Source organism: Erinaceus europaeus, chromosome 21 (genome assembly GCF_950295315.1).
Source record: "Erinaceus europaeus chromosome 21, mEriEur2.1, whole genome shotgun sequence".
NCBI classification, from domain to species: Eukaryota; Metazoa; Chordata; class Mammalia; order Eulipotyphla; family Erinaceidae; genus Erinaceus; species Erinaceus europaeus.
In genome coordinates, this window is record NC_080182.1 from 1,903,140 (window position 1) to 1,921,085 (window position 17,946).

At 45.4% G+C, this 17,946-nt stretch overlaps 1 protein-coding gene across 1 annotated transcript in view; it reads right to left on the bottom strand.

Moving 5' to 3' along the window:
* NEK11 (NIMA related kinase 11) overlaps positions 1 to 17,946 on the bottom strand; it is a 377,347-nt gene that overhangs the window by 193,422 nt on the left and 165,979 nt on the right. The window contains exon 14 of the mRNA XM_060180272.1: positions 15,786 to 15,846. Coding sequence (XP_060036255.1) covers positions 15,786 to 15,846 — 61 coding nt within the window. The remainder of the gene's footprint in view (positions 1 to 15,785; positions 15,847 to 17,946) is intronic.

The window sequence follows — 17,946 nt, forward strand, 5'->3', positions numbered from 1 at the left end:
AGAGGTCAAAGACAGCGCCAGGTCCCGGGTATGTGCGGACAGAGGTCAAAGACAGCGCCAGGACCCGGGTATGTGCGGACAGAGGTCAAAGACAGCGCCAGGTACCGGGTATGTGCGGACAGAGGTCAAAGACAGCGCCAGGCCCCGGGTATGTGCGGACAGAGGTCAAAGACAGTGCCAGAACCCGGGGTATGTGCGGACAGAGGTCAAAGACAGAGCCCGGTCCCGGGTATGTGCGGACAGAGGTCAAAGACAGCGCCAGGACCCGGGTATGTGCGGACAGAGGTCAAAGACAGCGCCAGGACCCGGGTATGTGCGGACAGAGCTCAAAGACAGCGCCAGGTCCCGGGTTTTTGCGGACAGAGGTCAAAGACAGAGCCAGGTCCCGGGTATGTGCGGACAGAGGTCAAAGACAGCGCCAGGACCCGGGGTATGTGCAGACAGAGGTCAAAGACAGCACCAGGACCCGGTTATGTGCGGACAGAGGTCAAAGACAGCGCCAGGACCCGGGTATGTGCGGACAGAGGTCAAAGACAGCGCCAGGACCCGGGTATGTGCGGACAGAGGTCAAAGACAGCGCCAGGACCCTGGGTATGTGCGGACAGAGGTCAAAGACAGAGCCAGGTCCCGGGTATGTGCGGACAGAGGTCAAAGACAGCGCCAGGACCCGGGGTATGTGCGGACAGAGATCAAAGACAGCGCCAGGACCCGGGTATGTGCGGACAGAGGTCAAAGACAGTGCCAGGACCCGGGGTATGTGCGGACAGAGGTCAAAGATAGAGCCAGGTCCCGGGTATGTGCGGACAGAGGTCAAAGACAGCGCCAGGACCCGGGGTATGTGCGGACAGAGGTCAAAGACAGTGCCAGGACCCGGGGTATGTGTGGACAGAGGTCAAAGACAGAGCCAGGTCCCGGGTATGTGCGGACAGAGGTCAAAGACAGCGCCAGGACCCGGGTATGTGCGGACAGAGGTCAAAGACAGAGCCAGGTCCCAGGTATGTGCGGACAGAGGTCAAAGACAGCGCCAGGTCCCGGGGTATGTGCGGAAAGAAGTCAAAGACAGCGCCAGGATCCGGGTATGTGCGGACAGAGGTCAAAGACAGTGCCAGGACCCGGGGTATGTGCGGACAGAGGTCAAAGACAGAGCCAGGTCCCGGGTATGTGCGGACAGAGGTCAAAGACAGCGCCAGGACCCGGGGTATGTGTGGACAGAGGTCAAAGACAGCGCCAGGACCCGGGTATGTGCGGACAGAGGTCAAAGACAGAGCCAGGTCCCGGGTATGTGCGGACAGAGGTCAAAGACAGCGCCAGGTCCCTGGGTATGTGCGGACAGAGGTCAAAGACAGCGCCAGGACCCGGGTATGTGCGGACAGAGGTCAAAGACAGAGCCAGGTCCCGGGTATGTGCGGACAGAGGTCAAAGACAGAGCCAGGTCCCGGGGTATGTGCGGAAAGAAGTCAAAGACAGCGCCAGGACCCGGGTATGTGCGGACAGAGGTCAAAGACAGAGCCAGGTCCCGGGGTATGTGCAGACAGAGGTCAAAGACAGCGCCAGGACCCGGGTATGTGCAGACAGAGGTCAAAGACAGCGCCAGGTCCCGGGGTATGTGCGGACAGAGGTCAAAGACAGTGCCAGGACTCGGGGTATGTGCAGACAGAGGTCAAAGACAGCGCCAGGACCCGGGGTATGTGCAGACAGAGGTCAAATACAGTGCCAGGAGCTGAGAGCACATTCTTCGGGCCATGGTTCCCCTCAGAGGCTCTCAGCCTTGCCGGGAAGGATGCTGAACCTTCAGGCCAAGAGAATAAGGTATTTGTAATTCCAAGCAACACGGACTAGTATTCCGAGTGATTATCTTTTCACTATTTAAATTAGTCAGCCTTTCTTCTCTCTATCCCGCCTGCTAAGACAAACAAAAGGCACTTTATGTCAGAGAAGGGGGCAACATGTTTAGCAAGCACCACACAAAAATATTAACAGATCAAAACTGGGCTGGAATCAGATACTTCAGGTCACTGGAGTCTCAAGAGTCCCCAGCCACTCGTTCTCGAGCTTGAACACTTCTGGGATTTTGTTGAAAAAAGTGGAAGGCTGGCAAAAGAGCCCACATGGGTGGTGTGCTGCTTTGTCACAGGCGTTACCCTGGTTCCAGCCTGGCCCCACCGCACTGAAGGGAGCTTTGGCGCTGTGGACTCTTTCACTCTTGCTCTCTGCCTCTATGCCTCTGTCTCTATCTTAAAAAAAAATAATTAAAAATTTTTAAAAAAGGAAAATGCAGATTCTGACACTGTGGACTGACTTTGGTGTGTTTCACTGAAACAAGGGTTTCTGGAGGAAGGAGGGGGCAGAAGGGGATGAAACGAACTCTGGGCTCCTATGATGGAGCTCATCATGAAACGAACTCTGGGCTCCTATGATGGGGCTCATCGTGAAACGAACTCTGGGCTCCTATGATGGGGCTCATCGTGAAACGAACTCTGGGCTCCTATGATGGGGCTCATCGTGAAACGAACTCTGGGCTCCTATGATGGGGCTCATCGTGAAACGAACTCTGGGCTCCTATGATGGGGCTCATCGTGAAACGAACTCTGGGCTCCTATGATGGGGCTCATCGTGAAACGAACTCTGGGCTCCTATGATGGGGCTCATCGTGAAACGAACTCTGGGCTCCTATGATGGGGCTCATCGTGAAACGAACTCTGGGCTCCTATGATGGGGCTCATCGTGAAACGAACTCTGGGCTCCTATGATGGGGCTCATCGTGAAACGAACTCTGGGCTCCTATGATGGGGCTCATCATGAAACGAACTCTGGGCTCCTATGATGTTGTAAAAGGACCTAAGTCGTGGGTGAGAATGTTCTCATTCTTTTTAAAAAAAATTTTATCTTTATTTATATAATATTAATAACAACAACAACAATAATATAAAGGCAGAGTAGAATGGTAGCATGCCAGATTTCCACACCTAAGACCCCAGAGTTGCCAGTTTTAATCTCTATCACCACCATAGTCCAGTGCTAATAAGTATCCTGGTTCTCCCTCTTTAAATTTATTCTTATTTTTATTTATTTACTAGATAGAGACAGAGAAATTGAGAGAGGAGGGGGAAGATAGAGAAGGAGAGAGACAGAGAGACACCCGCAGCCCTGCTTCACCACCTGGGAAGCTTTTCTCCTGTATGTGGAGACCAGGGGCTTGAACCTGGGTCCTTGTGCACCGTTACATGAGCACTTAACCAGATGTGCCACTGCCTGTCTGCCCTCCCCCCCCTCCTTTCTTTCATGAAAGTGAGTAATTTTTTAAAAGCCAAAAATAATACAAATCATAGCTATGGTCTTTAACCCATAAATATCCTGAGCTCGACTGGAGGAACTGTGTCTCTCGAGATTATCACCAGAGTTATCACTGAGAGCATGTCTACAGGTGTGAAGACCACAGAGAGGCATGATGAGGGTGTGTGAAACCAGCTCTCATGTTCAGGTTAGTGGAATACAGATAGTAACTACTCCCACCAGCAATATGGTCTTCAAGTGAGCTTCAGCTTCCTCATTTTACTTATTTGTTAAAAGATTTTATTTATTTATGAGAAAGATAGGAGAGAAAGAACCAGACATCACTCTGGCACCTGTGCTGCCAAGGATGGAACTCGGGATCTAATGCTTGAGAGTCCAAAACTTTATCGATGCGCCACCTCCCGGACCACAATTTCCTCACTTTATATTTAAGAAATTTCACTAGACTGGGGGCCTCTTCTCAATCCCAATATTCTGTGATCTGATAGAAGCCAGACGTCCAGAGGGCTAGAACTTACTTGGGAAGGCAACACTTAGACAAGCCGAGAGTGCAGTCAAAGGGTGGCAAGTGACTTGAACCAACAGTAACCTCTGCAGACACCACAGAACATGAGGTGAAATGATCCTGAAGCCTCTCTCCACCTGTGAAGCACAGGCTGCTGAGCATCGTAACACTCGATACCACCCTGCGGAGATGTCTGGACAGTGGGATGAACATGGAAGGATATGAAGAGATGTTAAGCAACAAGAAGTTGTGTTGCATAAAGTGCGATCCACAGTCGAGAACAGCGATCCTGTCAGGATCTCTCCTACTTCTAGGCTTCAACCTGCAGAGTTGTTTTCCCTGAAGAAACGTCAGCTAAGGAGCCTGACAGCTCACCAGCAGAGTGAGAGAAAAGCTTCTCTCATATCTACCCAAACCATTCTTTGCTCATTCCAGTGGCTGGACAAATGACCTTGATAGGAAAACAGTGGCCAGTGTTGGCCTTCCTTGCTGAGCAGCCATCATGTGGATAACAGGCAAGTGACGCAGGGACAGGCACAGCCAGTGCTGGCTCAGGAGCTCTTGCAGCACAGCCCTTGCTGCTCAGTGTGCTCATGATGCTTCTTACAGCAACTTCCCCAGCCCCTCTTGTCCTTAACTGTCAAAGAAAGGCTCAGGGACCTGGCGTGCACACACACACGCACACGCACGCGCACGCACACGCACGCGCACACACACACTCACACTCTCACACACACACTCACACACACACACTCTCACACACACACACACGCACACACACTCTCACACACACTCACACACACACTCTCACACACACTCACAAACACACACACTCACACACACACACACTCACACACACACACTCACACACACACACACACTCACACACACACACAGACACACACACACACACACTCACACACTTTTTGTGCAAATTGTTCAACAGGCATATCCTTATGGTTCACATCTCTTTCTGTTCCGTGTGTGTGTGTGTGTGTGTGTGTGTGTGTGTGTGTGTGTGTGCCAGATAACAAATCCATGGCCTCCCATCTTTGTGAAACTGCAGAGTCACACGTGGCCCTAATCTACACCCCCCTCCCATATTTTCTTAGAGATGGAAAAAAAAGACAGACAGAGCTGTCAAAACATCATTCAGCTGTCCATGGAGCTCCATTGCTCTCCATGGTACTCCCATATAGTGCTGAGAATTGAACCCAGGGCCCAAGGAATGGTAAGTTATGTTTTGTTCACTGAACAACTTTGGGCCTTCTTTTGATTCTTTCAAATGCCACATGGTTGAAGTTTTGTCTAGTTGGTGGCAATTTTTTTTCTGGAAAGAGCCAAGTATTGTAGACTTTGCAGGCCAAATGACCTCTATTTTGTAAGGACCTGGTGTTATTACTGCAGCTGGAAACGGCTGTCGGGAAGAGGAAAGTGAATGAGCACAGAGTCTGCCAGTAACGTTGTGTTTACCCAGACTGGTGAGAGCTGGTTTTGTTAGAAGTTTACTAACCTCTCAGGCTAGACATGGGGAATCCTCATGAAGCTGAGATGAAGGTGACCCCAGACCTCTTCCAACCAGATTCCCTAAACAATGGATGGGGAGACCGGTCACAGGGGCTGTCAGGGCTTGCCCGAGGTCTCATAAAGGAATGGGACAGCCAGAACTAAAGCCATGGTTTCCTGACTCCCAAATGAGTGCTTTTTCCCACCCTCCAAAGAAATGCCACATCCAGATAAGGCTATGTAGATACTGATTTTGAAAACTCAGGAAGATAGTTAGGAAGAATGCTTCCTCCATAGGCTGGAACTTGGGGAGAACATTACATTTACCATTCCCCTGTCCCCCCAGATGAGCTAATAGGAAGAGTCAGGAACCAACGGACACTGTGAAAACTGTTCCATTCTGCTGAGAGGCTCAGCTGACCCCCATCTTCATCAAGACTTTTTGCCCCCAAGAAGATGGCTTATCTGGCAGAGCACTGGATTTGCATGCCCTGAGGCTCCTGGTTCAATTCCTAGCACTGCATGTACTCTGGTTTCCCTCACATGTATAAATAAAGTAAATCTTAAAAAAAAATTTTCTTGAGCTTCTGTGACTCTAGTGGACTGCAGTATGTCAACAAAATTGTCTGAAAGTGTTCAAAATAGGCTGGTCTCTCTCTCTTCACTGTGTTCCTGCAATAATACCCCAGCAATGGAAATGCACAAATTTTAAGGAAGAACTTGCTCCTCAGGTGTCAGGAGAGCAGGGACAAATAGCTCTCCAGTTATGATCCCTGTCTTAACCACAAAAAGCTGCTTTTTGGGAGTCCGGCGGTAGCGCAGAGGGTTAAGCGCACGTGGCACAAAGCGCAAGGACCGGCATAAGGATCCCGGTTCGAACCCCGGCTCCCCACCTGCAGGGGAGTCGCTTCACAAGCGGTGAAGCAGGTCTGCAGGTGTCTGTCTTTCTCTCCCCCTCTCTGTCTTCCCCTCCTCTCTCCATTTCTCTCTGTCCTATCCAACAACGAACAACATCAACAATAGCTACAACAACAAAAAAACAAGGGCAACAAAAAGGAAATAAACATAAAAAAAAAAAGATTAAAAAAAAAGGAAAAAAAAAGCTGCTTTTTCCCAAGAGGGAAGAACAATTCATTAATTGGTTAATTACCTGTGTGGGTAATTTTGATGAGTCCAGTGCTCCCATGAGTTTGGGTAAGGCTTGCCAAACCTGCATCACCACCGCTCAATTGTTTCATGCCAGCGCTTCTCTGAAGCATTCAAAGCATCATGCAGGAGTACTGGACTTGAGTACTGGACATGTTGGTGATGTTAAAGTAAAAATGTCAGACCCCAGCTGGAGATGCTTATGCTAAACCCTCTAAGACCTAGAGTCTAACTTAATGTTGATTCTGACCACTTTTCTCCACTGCTCCTTCAACCTCTAGCAGTAGTACAGTCCTGAATGATCAGTATGGAATGTTTTGGGCAGCACTTAATCAGGTAATTTTGTCTACTACCCAAAAGCAGATGAGATCATCTGTCATAATACTCCTTTCCACTCCCCATGGCTTGGTCACAAAAATCTGAATTTTACTTCCGTTCTCTTGTCTTCCTTCTGCCTGTAAAAACATTTCATTTTGTAGAATTTTTCAGAGTGTCTTTCTACCTGCCAGATGGGATGCTGTCTGATTCATCAGACATTTAATAAAGCCAACTAGAGTCTTTAACTCCATACAGCTAGACTTATTTTTAATTAATTAATCATTGTTTTTAAATGTTTTTATTTATTTATTATTGGCTGGAGACAGAGAATTGAGAGTGGAGGGGGAGACAGAGAGGGAGAAAGACAGAGAGACACCTGCAGCCCTGCTTCACCACCTGTGAAGTTTCTCCCCTGCAGTTGGGGCTCAGGGGCTTGAACCCAGGTTCTTGTGCACTGTAATGTGAGCACTCAACCAGATGTGCCACCTCATGGCCTCCAATTTATTTTATTTATCGATAGAGACGGAGATAAAGAGGAGTGGGGAGATGGAAATGGAGAAAGAGAGGCACCTGCAACACGGTTTCACTGTTCATGAGGCTTTCCCTTAGCGGGTGGAGACCAGGGATCTGAATCTGGGTCCTCGAGCATCGTAACATGTCTGCTGTAACAAATGTGCCACCACCTGGCCCCAAGCTAGACTTACCTTATTCAACAATGCTTTTAACAAGCTGGGTATTTGATTGGAGTGGTAATAAAATAAAAAATTATAACTTAGCCATTCCCACCTGCTTACCATCTCAGTTCTCTCACAGGCATAAGGCAGAAGCCACCATCTTTTTTTTTTAATTTGTATTTATAAAATAGAAACACTGACAAGATCATAGGATACGAGGGGTACAATTCCATACAGTTCCCACCACCAGAGCTCCGTATCCCATCCCCTCCCGATAGCTTTCCTGTTCTTTATCCCTCTGGGAGCATGGCCCCAGGGTCATGATGGTGGAAAGTGGAAGGTCTGGCTTCTGTGATGGCTTCCCCGCTGAACATGGACATTGGCAGGTGGATGCAGACTCCCAGCCTGTTTCTCTCTTTCCCTAGTGGGGCGGGGCTCTGGGGAAGTGTGGCTCCAGGACACATGGTGGGGCTGTCTGTCCAGAGAGCTCCTGTGTTGCAATTAGTAGCACACAGTACTTACACAGAAGCCACCATCTAAGGAAGCTGCTGCCAAGTCTGCAGCCACGTCCAAACTAAGCCATACACAGAGGCTGGAGAAGAAAGAAAGGGGAGGAGGAAGGGAGAGGACTGGATTCGGAGTTCTGGTGGTGGGAATTGTGTGGAGCAGTGCCCCTCTTATCCTATGGTCAGTGTGTCCATTTTATAAATAAATTAAAAAATACCAAAAGAACAGAAAAGAAACGAAAGAAAGCAGGAGAAGGAAGGGGGAAGAGCTTTCAAGTGCTTGTAGCAGGAAAAGAATCAGTGCCTAGGACAAGTGTGAGTGCTGCCTTAGAAGCTGGAGCTTGAGTCCTGGCCTAGTGATGTCTGGTCAGCTGGCAAACTTCTGTGATCACGTTTTTTTACTGGCATAAAGACAAACAAAAATCTGACCTTACAAGACTCCAGTGAAGTTTAAGTACTGGGATCTACCTCCAAGTGCTTTGTGGTTGGTGTAGGTCCAGGCACCCCCTTCTCCACTCTGGCCCCAGCCCAGGAGGGCTTTGCATGGGGGCAGCTTCTCAGTAAATAGCCCCTCAACTGCTAACACCCAAGCTGAATTTGGTGCGGGAGTGGGGGGCGGGGAGAGAGGGGGAAAAAGTATGTCAGCCTGGGAAAGATTACAGAGCTACTGGGGGGGGATGATAAATGTCAGAGGACAGGAAAGAAATAAACCTTCTATTTTTACTACAAGGTTATTTCACACAACAAATATTCAACTGATTTATAAGCAAGAGGAAAAACAACAGGAGTTTGGGGCGTTAGGAATGTTCTTTTCCCTTTGGGTATACCAGAAGAAGCCTCTAAGAATAGCATAGAGCACTAAAAAGATGAAAGAGAGAAAAAAAGATGATGTTTCTGGTTTGGCGTTGACACACAGTGACTAAATGTGGATACAAGTTAAGCAGAGGCTCCTGGAAACCAGACCTCCCTGACTTTTCCGGTGGAACTTGCCCTGTGAAGACAGTAACCATACCTGGGGGAGGTTAGCTATTGTTGGATACCAACAAGGAGAATCTTATCTTTAAAAAAAACACCTGGTCCGGCGGTAGCACAGCAGGTTAAGCGCACGTGGCGCGAAGCGCAAGGTCCAGCTTAAGAATCCTGGTTCGAGCCCCCGGCTCCCCACCTGCAGGGGTGTCATTTCACAGGTGGTGAAGCAGGTCTGCAGGTGTCTGTCTTTCTCTCCCTCTCTCTGCCTTCCCCTCCTCTCTCCATTTCTCTCTGTCCTATCTAACAATGACGACATCAGTAACAACAACAATAATAACTACAATAATAATAAAAAACAACAAGGGCAACAAAAAGGAAAATAAATAAATTAATTAATTAATTAAATAAAATAAAAAAAGACCTGGTGGCTGCCAGGTTTCAGATGCTAAGATAATGCCAACCAGACTTCCCTGGACAGATGTGTCCTGGAGCCTTGCTTCCCCAGAGCTCCACCCCACTAGGGAAAGAGAGAGGCAGGCTGGGAGTATGGATTGATCTGTCAATGCCAATGTTCAGCGGGGAAGCAATTACAGAAGCCAGACCTTCCACCTTCTGCATCCCACAATGACCTTGGGTCCATATTTCCAGAGGGTTAAAGAACAGGAAAGCTGTCAGGGGAGGGGATGGGATATGGAGTTCTGGTGGTGGGAACTGTGTGGAATTGTACCCCTCTTATCCTATGGTTTTGTCAGTGTTTCCTTTTTATAAATAAATAATAAAAAACACCTGATTTTCCATAGCAGCAGAAAAGGCTGAAATTCCTTAGGTAACTGAATCAGTACTTTCCTCTTTAGTAGGAGAAAAGAGGAAAATAACTCTCCCCCTCCCTCCCTCATTAATCCACGCTCATGCAATTTGGGAAACACTGGTAGGAAAGCCACTTAGAGCACCATTGTTAGCACTCTGGCATTCCCACGTATGTATACATATGGCAACTATTGTGTCGTCAACTTTTTGTTGTTGTTTTACTTTATAACACCTTGTATATACAATGAGTATATAACTACATCATCATTCAAACATAAACAATAAGGACACCGTGCGGTGGTGCACCTGGTAGAGTCCAAACAGAGTACACAAGGACCTGGGTTCTAGCCCTCCAGTCTCCCTCTGCAGGGTGAAGTTTCACAAGTAGTGAAGCAGGGCTGTAGCTAGCTCTCTCTCTCTCTCCTCCCTCTCTATTTCCTCCTTTACCCCTCAACTTCTCTGTCTCTATCTAAAATAAATAAATACAAAAATAAGCAATAAAGAACTTCATTCTGGAAGATATTTAACCTCTATTTCAAAGCATCAAAATGCCACCTCTCCAGATTCAAAGGAGGTCTCGAAACTTTACATCAGGCTCAACCTGATGCTGTTGACTGGCTATGGAAGAAGGGCTAGAAGAAGAAGACTGAAGTACTTTTCAGTTCCAGTTTATGACAGCTTTTAGGATTGAATCGAGACCCTACAGCCTCAGGCATGAAAGTCTTTTGCATAACAAGTGTGTTACCTCCCATTCCCTGGCTCTGCATTACAAAAAAAAAAAGTGTGTGGGGAGGGTACAGAGGTAAAGTCAAGGAGTTTTGTCCTTCAGAGTGTGTGTGTGTGTGTGTGTGTGTGTGTTCAGGGACTCTTACTGCTATGATTTATTTTAATTAATTAATTTATTTTTTGCCTCCAGGGTTATTGCTGGGGCTTAGTGCCCGCACTGAGAATCCACTGTTCCTGGAGGCCATTTTTTCTCATTTTGTTGCCCTTGTTGTTATTATTATTGTTGCCACTGGTGTTATTATTGTTGGATAGGACAGAGAGAAATGGAGAGAGGAGGGGAAGACAGAGAGGGGGAGAGAAAGATAGACACCTGCAGACCTGCTTCACTGCTTGTGAAGTGACTCCCCTGCAGGTGGGGAGCTGGGGGCTCGAACCAGGATCTTTACCCCGGTCCTTGGGCTTTGCACCATGTATGCTTAACCAGCTGTGCTACTGCCCGACCCCCTATTTTTAAAAAATATTTTATTTATTTCTTGGGTAGAGTCTGGGTGAAATGGAGGTGGGAAGGGTAGATGGAGAGGGAGATACACTAGTGAAGCTTCCTCCCTGCAGGCAGGGATCTGGGTTTGAACCTGAGTTCTTGTATATGCTAATATGTGCACTCAGCCAGGTGTAACACCACCTGGCACCCTTGCTGTATTTATGTTACCAAATTACCTGAATTTCTCTGAAAGATGATTACCAAATGGTTTTGCTAATGTGTGGAAATACAAAGAGCTGAAGCCCATGAATTTGAAAGAAAAAAATGAAAGACTCTTTCCAAGGCTTTGTGGGACTGTTATGGTGCCCTTGGAAGTCAGGGCACAGAACTCCATTGGTGTGTGCAGTGTAGAACTATATGCCTGTATTTTTTTTTTTTATTTTGTAAACCTACTAAATTACTAAAAGAAAATTTAATGGGGATAAAGAGAGAGCAGGATCTAGACTCAGCACATCTTTATCACCTCAGTACATAACACCATTCCTTCTATAGAGTGTATTAACTTGGATGGACTCCTAAGTGTATAAATGACTGCAGAGTTCCTCTTTTAGGTAAACATAACTTCAGGGACTTTTCTCCTCCGATGTAAAAGAAATATACAGAATGTTCTTTGTTAAGAGCTTACAGGCTGGGAGTATGGATCGACCTGCCAACACCTATGTTCAGCGGGGAAGCAATTCCAGAAGTCAGACCTTCCACCTTCTGCATCCCACAATGACCCTGGGTCCATACTCCCAGAGGGATAAAGAATAGAAAAGCTATCAGGGAGGTGGTGGGAATTGTGTGGAGTTGTACCCCTCTTATCCTACGGTTTTGTTAATGTCTCCTTTTTCAAATAAATAAATAAATAAATATATTTATTTATTAATAAGAGCTTACTACTAAAAAGACTGACAATAGTTTTACAGTGCTAGAAATATTTTACAAATTAAACAGGAACACAGAGTCATCACGAGGCTGGGCAAAGTGTAAGGGTTGGGTTCCAGGCAGCTTCAGATGCACATGGTGTTTTAAGCCCAAGACTTCAGGATTGGTCACATCCCACCAATCAGAACTGCACTACCTAAAAAACCTCATTTGCTTGAAAGGAGCTAGCCACACCCCATTTTGCCTATATAATCATGTTCCCTGGTAGCTTTCCCTCATACATCACTCAAACTCTTGTGTTCCCCAAACTACAGTTTGTAAGTCCCCAATAAAGGATATCAGTGGGAGTCGGGTGGTCGCGCAGCAGGTAAAGTGCACGTGGCGCAAAACGCAAGGACCCGCGTGATGATCTCTGTTTGAGCCCGCGACTCCCCACCTGCAGGGGAGTCGCTTTACAGGTGGCGAGGCAGGTCTACAGGTGTCTGTCATCTCTCCCCATCTCTGTCTTCCCCTCCTCTCTCCATTTCTCTCTGTCCTAGCCAACAAAGACATCAATAACAACAATAAAAAGACAAGGACAACAAAAGGGAAAATAAATATAAATAAGTAAATAATGTTTTAAAAAAGGACATCAGTAACATGGAAGCTTCAGAACTCATGCTATAATCCAGTTACTATTACTCCACCTAATTTTGTTTCTTGATCAACAGAGGATTTATTTATACTAGACCCCCCCCCCCAAACCCTCTGTCCCCAGGCATAGGTCAGATGGACGGATCTGGCATGGTATTTGATACTCCCACTCATTTTGAATCCCTATTGTGCTTTCAAGATACAAAAAACTAAGACTATCAAATTGCTCTAATATAGAACAGAAGGGATACTGGCTAACAGGTACTATACTTCCACACCAAAATGATGCAAGTGGTTTATGATCCAAGCGATCCCTCCTCTCCTTGAAATACCATGGTTTCAAACTGTCAGTAATACAAGACAGAAACATGGTGCTGAAGTCCAGTCTTATCATTCTGAGAGATTCTTTTCTGTCAAGGTGAAAAGCATAATGGTGCAAGGTTAAATGGCTGTCAGTCATCCCTGCACTTAGCAGCTTAGGGTTTGAAGAGCTTAAGCAAAGAGTTTAAAGAGTTTAAGCAAAGAAAGTTTCTCAAGATTTCAAAAGCTCTAATGTCTTCTCTGGTCTTTATTAATCACATTGTTTAGTAGGAATTAAATAGTATTGCCAAGCTCAGCACAAGAATTTAGAGGTGGCAGCTTTTAAGAAGCCAAACTGATCTGACATAGCAACACACTAAAGAAATATCAATGGGCCACAGAGATTTTGAAGGGTCGGCTGTGTCTTAATTACTTCAATAACAACATCCAGTTTGGATTTCCCAAACAACTTTTTATAAATACAGTTTACCAAGGATTTCTATTATTCTGCCGATGATTTCTCTCTAGAACTACTGCTAATTCCCCAAACATTAAACGATGTTAAACTTCATATTGCCTTGGATGATAGTCTGGTTACTATGAGATACAAAGACAGGGTTTTCCTAAATTCAGTTAAAAGCTAGGCAGAGGTCATAGTCTGTCCTTCCTAAATAGGAATGGGTCTGAACAGTTACTGTAGCAACGCCATCTGCTGTCTGTAATGAGAGCCCATCACCAACTCCCCATCTCGAGTCACTATTTCCAAAGCAGCCCCCATGTTGTTTGTTAAAGGTGATCTTTTCTGATCGTGTGTAAAAGTCAGTGATAACTGAACGCATGGCATAAAATTCCAACTCCCTTGTCTGGGGGACGTGACTGTCCCTGGCCTTGGTCCTATATGTCTGGGTTTGCTCATCCCTGCTTTATACCTCATATGAAGATGCCCAGTGGCTTCACACTTCTGCTTGCCACTTTCCAAAGTGTGCCTCCCTTCTACCCCCATTTAGCAATCCCATTCATCCATCTATTCACTGATCAAGTGGTTAGTGAAGAAATCCTACATGCCAATTTCTCTGTAAGACTGAGAATATGATCGTGAATTAAAGTCCTGCTCACCCTTGATACACAGGTAGCTTTGTGAACCTTTCCCTTCTTTCCCAGGCTGCCCCCCTCCCCCAGTTATCCCTTCTTCATGCACTTTGTTCACACAGTGCAATTATCTGCCTCCTTGACTACACTAGGAATGCATTAAGTCAGGGACACAGGGATTTTTTCAAACACAGTATCATTTATTTCTGGCTAATGGTGGAAAATTATCTATTTTATTTTATTTTATTTTATTTTATTTTATTTTACTTTATTTTATTTTATGGAACCAGGGTCTCCCATTTGTAGAATTTCACTGCGTCACTTTTTTCACTCAGAGAGACAGAGAGAGGGAGAGAAACCAAAGCCCCAAAGCCCCCTTCACGTCATGGCACAGCAGAGCTCAAACCTGCCTCATGTGCATGGCCAACCCGCTTCACTATCTCCAGCTCCCAGTCTGTCCTAAGTGAAAATAAAACTCAACCTGGTGCTGGGAGACAACCAAAACTCTTGCACAAACATTTTTTGAGGCTATAAAAATGTTAAATTTGCTTGGGCTAAATAACCACAAAGACATTTACGTCTCTGTTGTTCTTTCTTCTTTTGTTGAGGGCTGTGTTATTTGTTTGGCCTCCAGGGTTATCACTGGGGCTCAGTGCCTACATTACCTACATTATGAATCCACTGCTCCTGGAGGCCATTTTCCCACTGTTTTTGTTGTTATTATTGTTGTTGCTGCTGCTGTTGTTGTTGTTGGACAAGGACAGAGAGAAATGGAGAGAGGAGGGGAAGACAGAGAGGGGGAGAGAAGGACAGACACCTGCAGACCTGCTTCACCACTTGCAAAGTGACCCCCCCCCCCGCAGGTGGGGAGCTGGGGGCTTGAACCAGGATCCCTGTGTGGGTCCTTGTGCTTTGCATTATGTGCACTTAACCTGGTGGCCACTACCTGGCCCCCCTGTTGAAGGCTGTTATGAGAAGCTTGGGAAGGTGTTTGCGGAAGATGCTGAACCCCTATACACTCGCCGAGCAGTAAGCATGTCTATATACACGCTGAGTGTGAGTAAAGCCAGGTCCGGTCATGGAGGTCGGCTCTAGTGCCCGTCTCGCCTCCGTGTTCACTGCGAGGGTTCAGTGCCTTCACGAAGATTCCACTGTCTCTCTCCCTCTCTATCTTCCCCTCCCCTCTCAATTTCTCTCTGTCCTAGCCAAAAAAATGGTGGGGGGAGTGGCCACAGGAGCAGTGGATTTGTAGTGCAGGCACCAATCCCTACTGACAACTCTGGAGGCAGAAAGTAAATAAATATAATAATGATGACAATAAATAATCAAATTTCAATGGGAAAAATCTATCTGAGCCTTTTCCATCCAAGACTTACAGGACAATTCTCTGCTTGTCTATACACGTCAGGTGTGACAATTCATTGTTTAGTGCTAGAAATTGTCACAGCAAGGCTTTTTGTATTAAGAGCAAAATAAATAAAGCAATAGGGTTTTATTCTTGAAGCACAGCTATCCTATTTATCACAAGTGACAATGCCACTAAACTTCAGTTTCGCTTTCACAGCATATTGCTTCCAATAACTGACTGGCCTTCTGAGTGCTGGCCCTTCCAGCCTGGCTGAGTGAGGCAGGGAGACTCTCTGCAAGGAGGCCTGTAAGAACCCTTTGCTTGGTTTGGTCACAGTGGATGAGTGGATTTCACTGATTCTACCACTGGAGACTGAGGGTCACTTACAATGATGATAAACTGAGTTTCCTGTCCACTGGGCCTCAGTTCCTCATCCAGAAAATGGGGAAATTGGACTGAAATATTTGTAATATTCCCTCCAAGTTTTCTCCTTCTTGGATATTCCATTCAGACAGTAGGTATCACTCTATTTTGGAATCGGAAGAAACTTACTCACCAAGAGAGGTGCAACCCAAGACATTTTCCAAACATCTGACCAGCGATTCAATATCACTGTCCTGTCAAAACAAGAGAAATTTACTTTACTATATGGCAGAAGAGTATTTAGTGACATTAAAAAAATATTCCCACTACATTTAGGGAAAGCAAAACACCAAGAAGACTTGGATATAACATTACAGTACATAGAATTACTTTAAAGGAGAAAAATCACTGTGTCACCACATGAATACACAGATTGCTCACTTACAGAAAGAGTGTACTAAAACTGTTATATTCTGTTACATTTTAGGATGAGATCATGAGTCCCTCTATTTTCTCCTCTAAGTGCTATGACTTTTCTAAAATTTTCTAAACATATTATCTACTTAATTTACATACATGAGAAATGCTATTAGAATAAAAAGGAACTTTATTTAACCTATACCCGAATCGAGTGACTTTTTTTTCCTAAAGATCATCTCTGCCAATCCAGTTCTTGTTTGGAAATTTATGGTCTTCAAGGAGTCAAAAATCGCTAAGAATTGAACTTTTTATTTACCTGAACCCCCAATAGGAATCAGATATTCCTTGAGGGCCAGGGGAGATCCTAGAGCGATAGCTGATAATAAATATTGTCCTCACTACAAAATAAACAGTTCTCTTTTACCCTGGAGGCTGGTGGCATCATAGTGATCTTAATCCTTTTTCAGGTCTATGGTTATGATGAAGGAAATTAATAATTTATAACTCACCTTCTCCATTTCAAGACAAACAGCACATCTTATATTTTAGTGATCGTAGATTTTAGAAAACTGTACCAGAGGATAGTACAGTAGAAGTAGACAACTAAACTCATATTTAATTGTCCAGAAATTAATTGTTATTTAATTGGAAATAAGTGATCCCAATAGAAATTTACCAGTCCTCATGAGAAGAGAGCCAAGAGTGGGACTGAAATACCACATATGGCATTGTCATAAGAAGTTCAATCAAGGGGAACATTTAGTTGTTGCTGGAGTTTCACTGCTCCAGGCTGACTTTTTCAGACAGAGAGGCAGGGACAGACAGACAGACTGGAAGACAACACAGCTCTGAAGTTTCCTCAGTGTAGTGGAGGGTTGGAGTAGAGCCTGGGTGGGGCGCTTGGCAAAGCAGGACACCATTCAAGTGAGCTATTTCATTGACCTCACTGAAAACAAAGTCCTTACGAAGTTTGTTATGGATGGTGCAGTGTGGGGACTATGTTGTTGACTGGAAGTTTTGCATTTCTTTATTGTTTCACAACTTAAATTGCTCTCTGCTTGGAGCTAAGTGAGCCAAGAGAGCAACCTTTATGTTGCTAGATGCCAGATTACAGTGCTACTGGCTTCTGTAGTGACTTCAGCCAAGTGCCAGGATGCCAATTTTCAAATGCTGGGAAAATCCCATATGGCTACTGCACTGATGAATTGACATCTTTTTCACATCTCTTTCCCCCATAATCATCAAGTCTTGCATTATAGCCATGCTATAGTGAACTAAGGTGCATCTTGCAAGATTCAATTCTGAAAAGCTGTGCACAGATTCAAATTCAGCCAAACATCGAGATATTTTTCCAGAAAGTATTATCATTTCCTTAGGTTAGCTATTCAGAAGTGGATTTACTGGGTTAAACAGTGTAATGTTCAGTGGCCTTCCTCCTCCTCAGAGACGAAGAGAATGTTAAAAGCACCTGGAGAAAAGCAAAAGGCCACCTATAAAGGATCTCTCATAAGACCATCAGGTAATTTCTCAGCAGAAGCCCTGAAATCTAGAAAGCCTGGAAGAACAGACTTGAATTTAAATGGAAAAAATCTCCACCCAAGAATACGCTATCCAGGTAGGCTATCAATCAGGTTTGAAGCAATGAAGACAAGCAAGATCTAAAGGACCTTACTACCACTGAACAGGCCATAAAAGAAATGCTAAAGAGATATATATAAAAGAAAAATATTGAGTGCTTTCGTTCACATGGAATAAAGAATCAAAGCAAGGAAGCAAGTAAAATCAAATGAAGACAACAGGTCTTTGGTATTAAACTGCAAAACAGATAATCAAGGAAGACGGGAGAGGACAAGACTATGCAAGTGTGCAGAGGGTGCTGGTCACAGATTCTTCTGTCCTGGCTCAGTAGAACTACTCCCCATCAGCTCAATCCA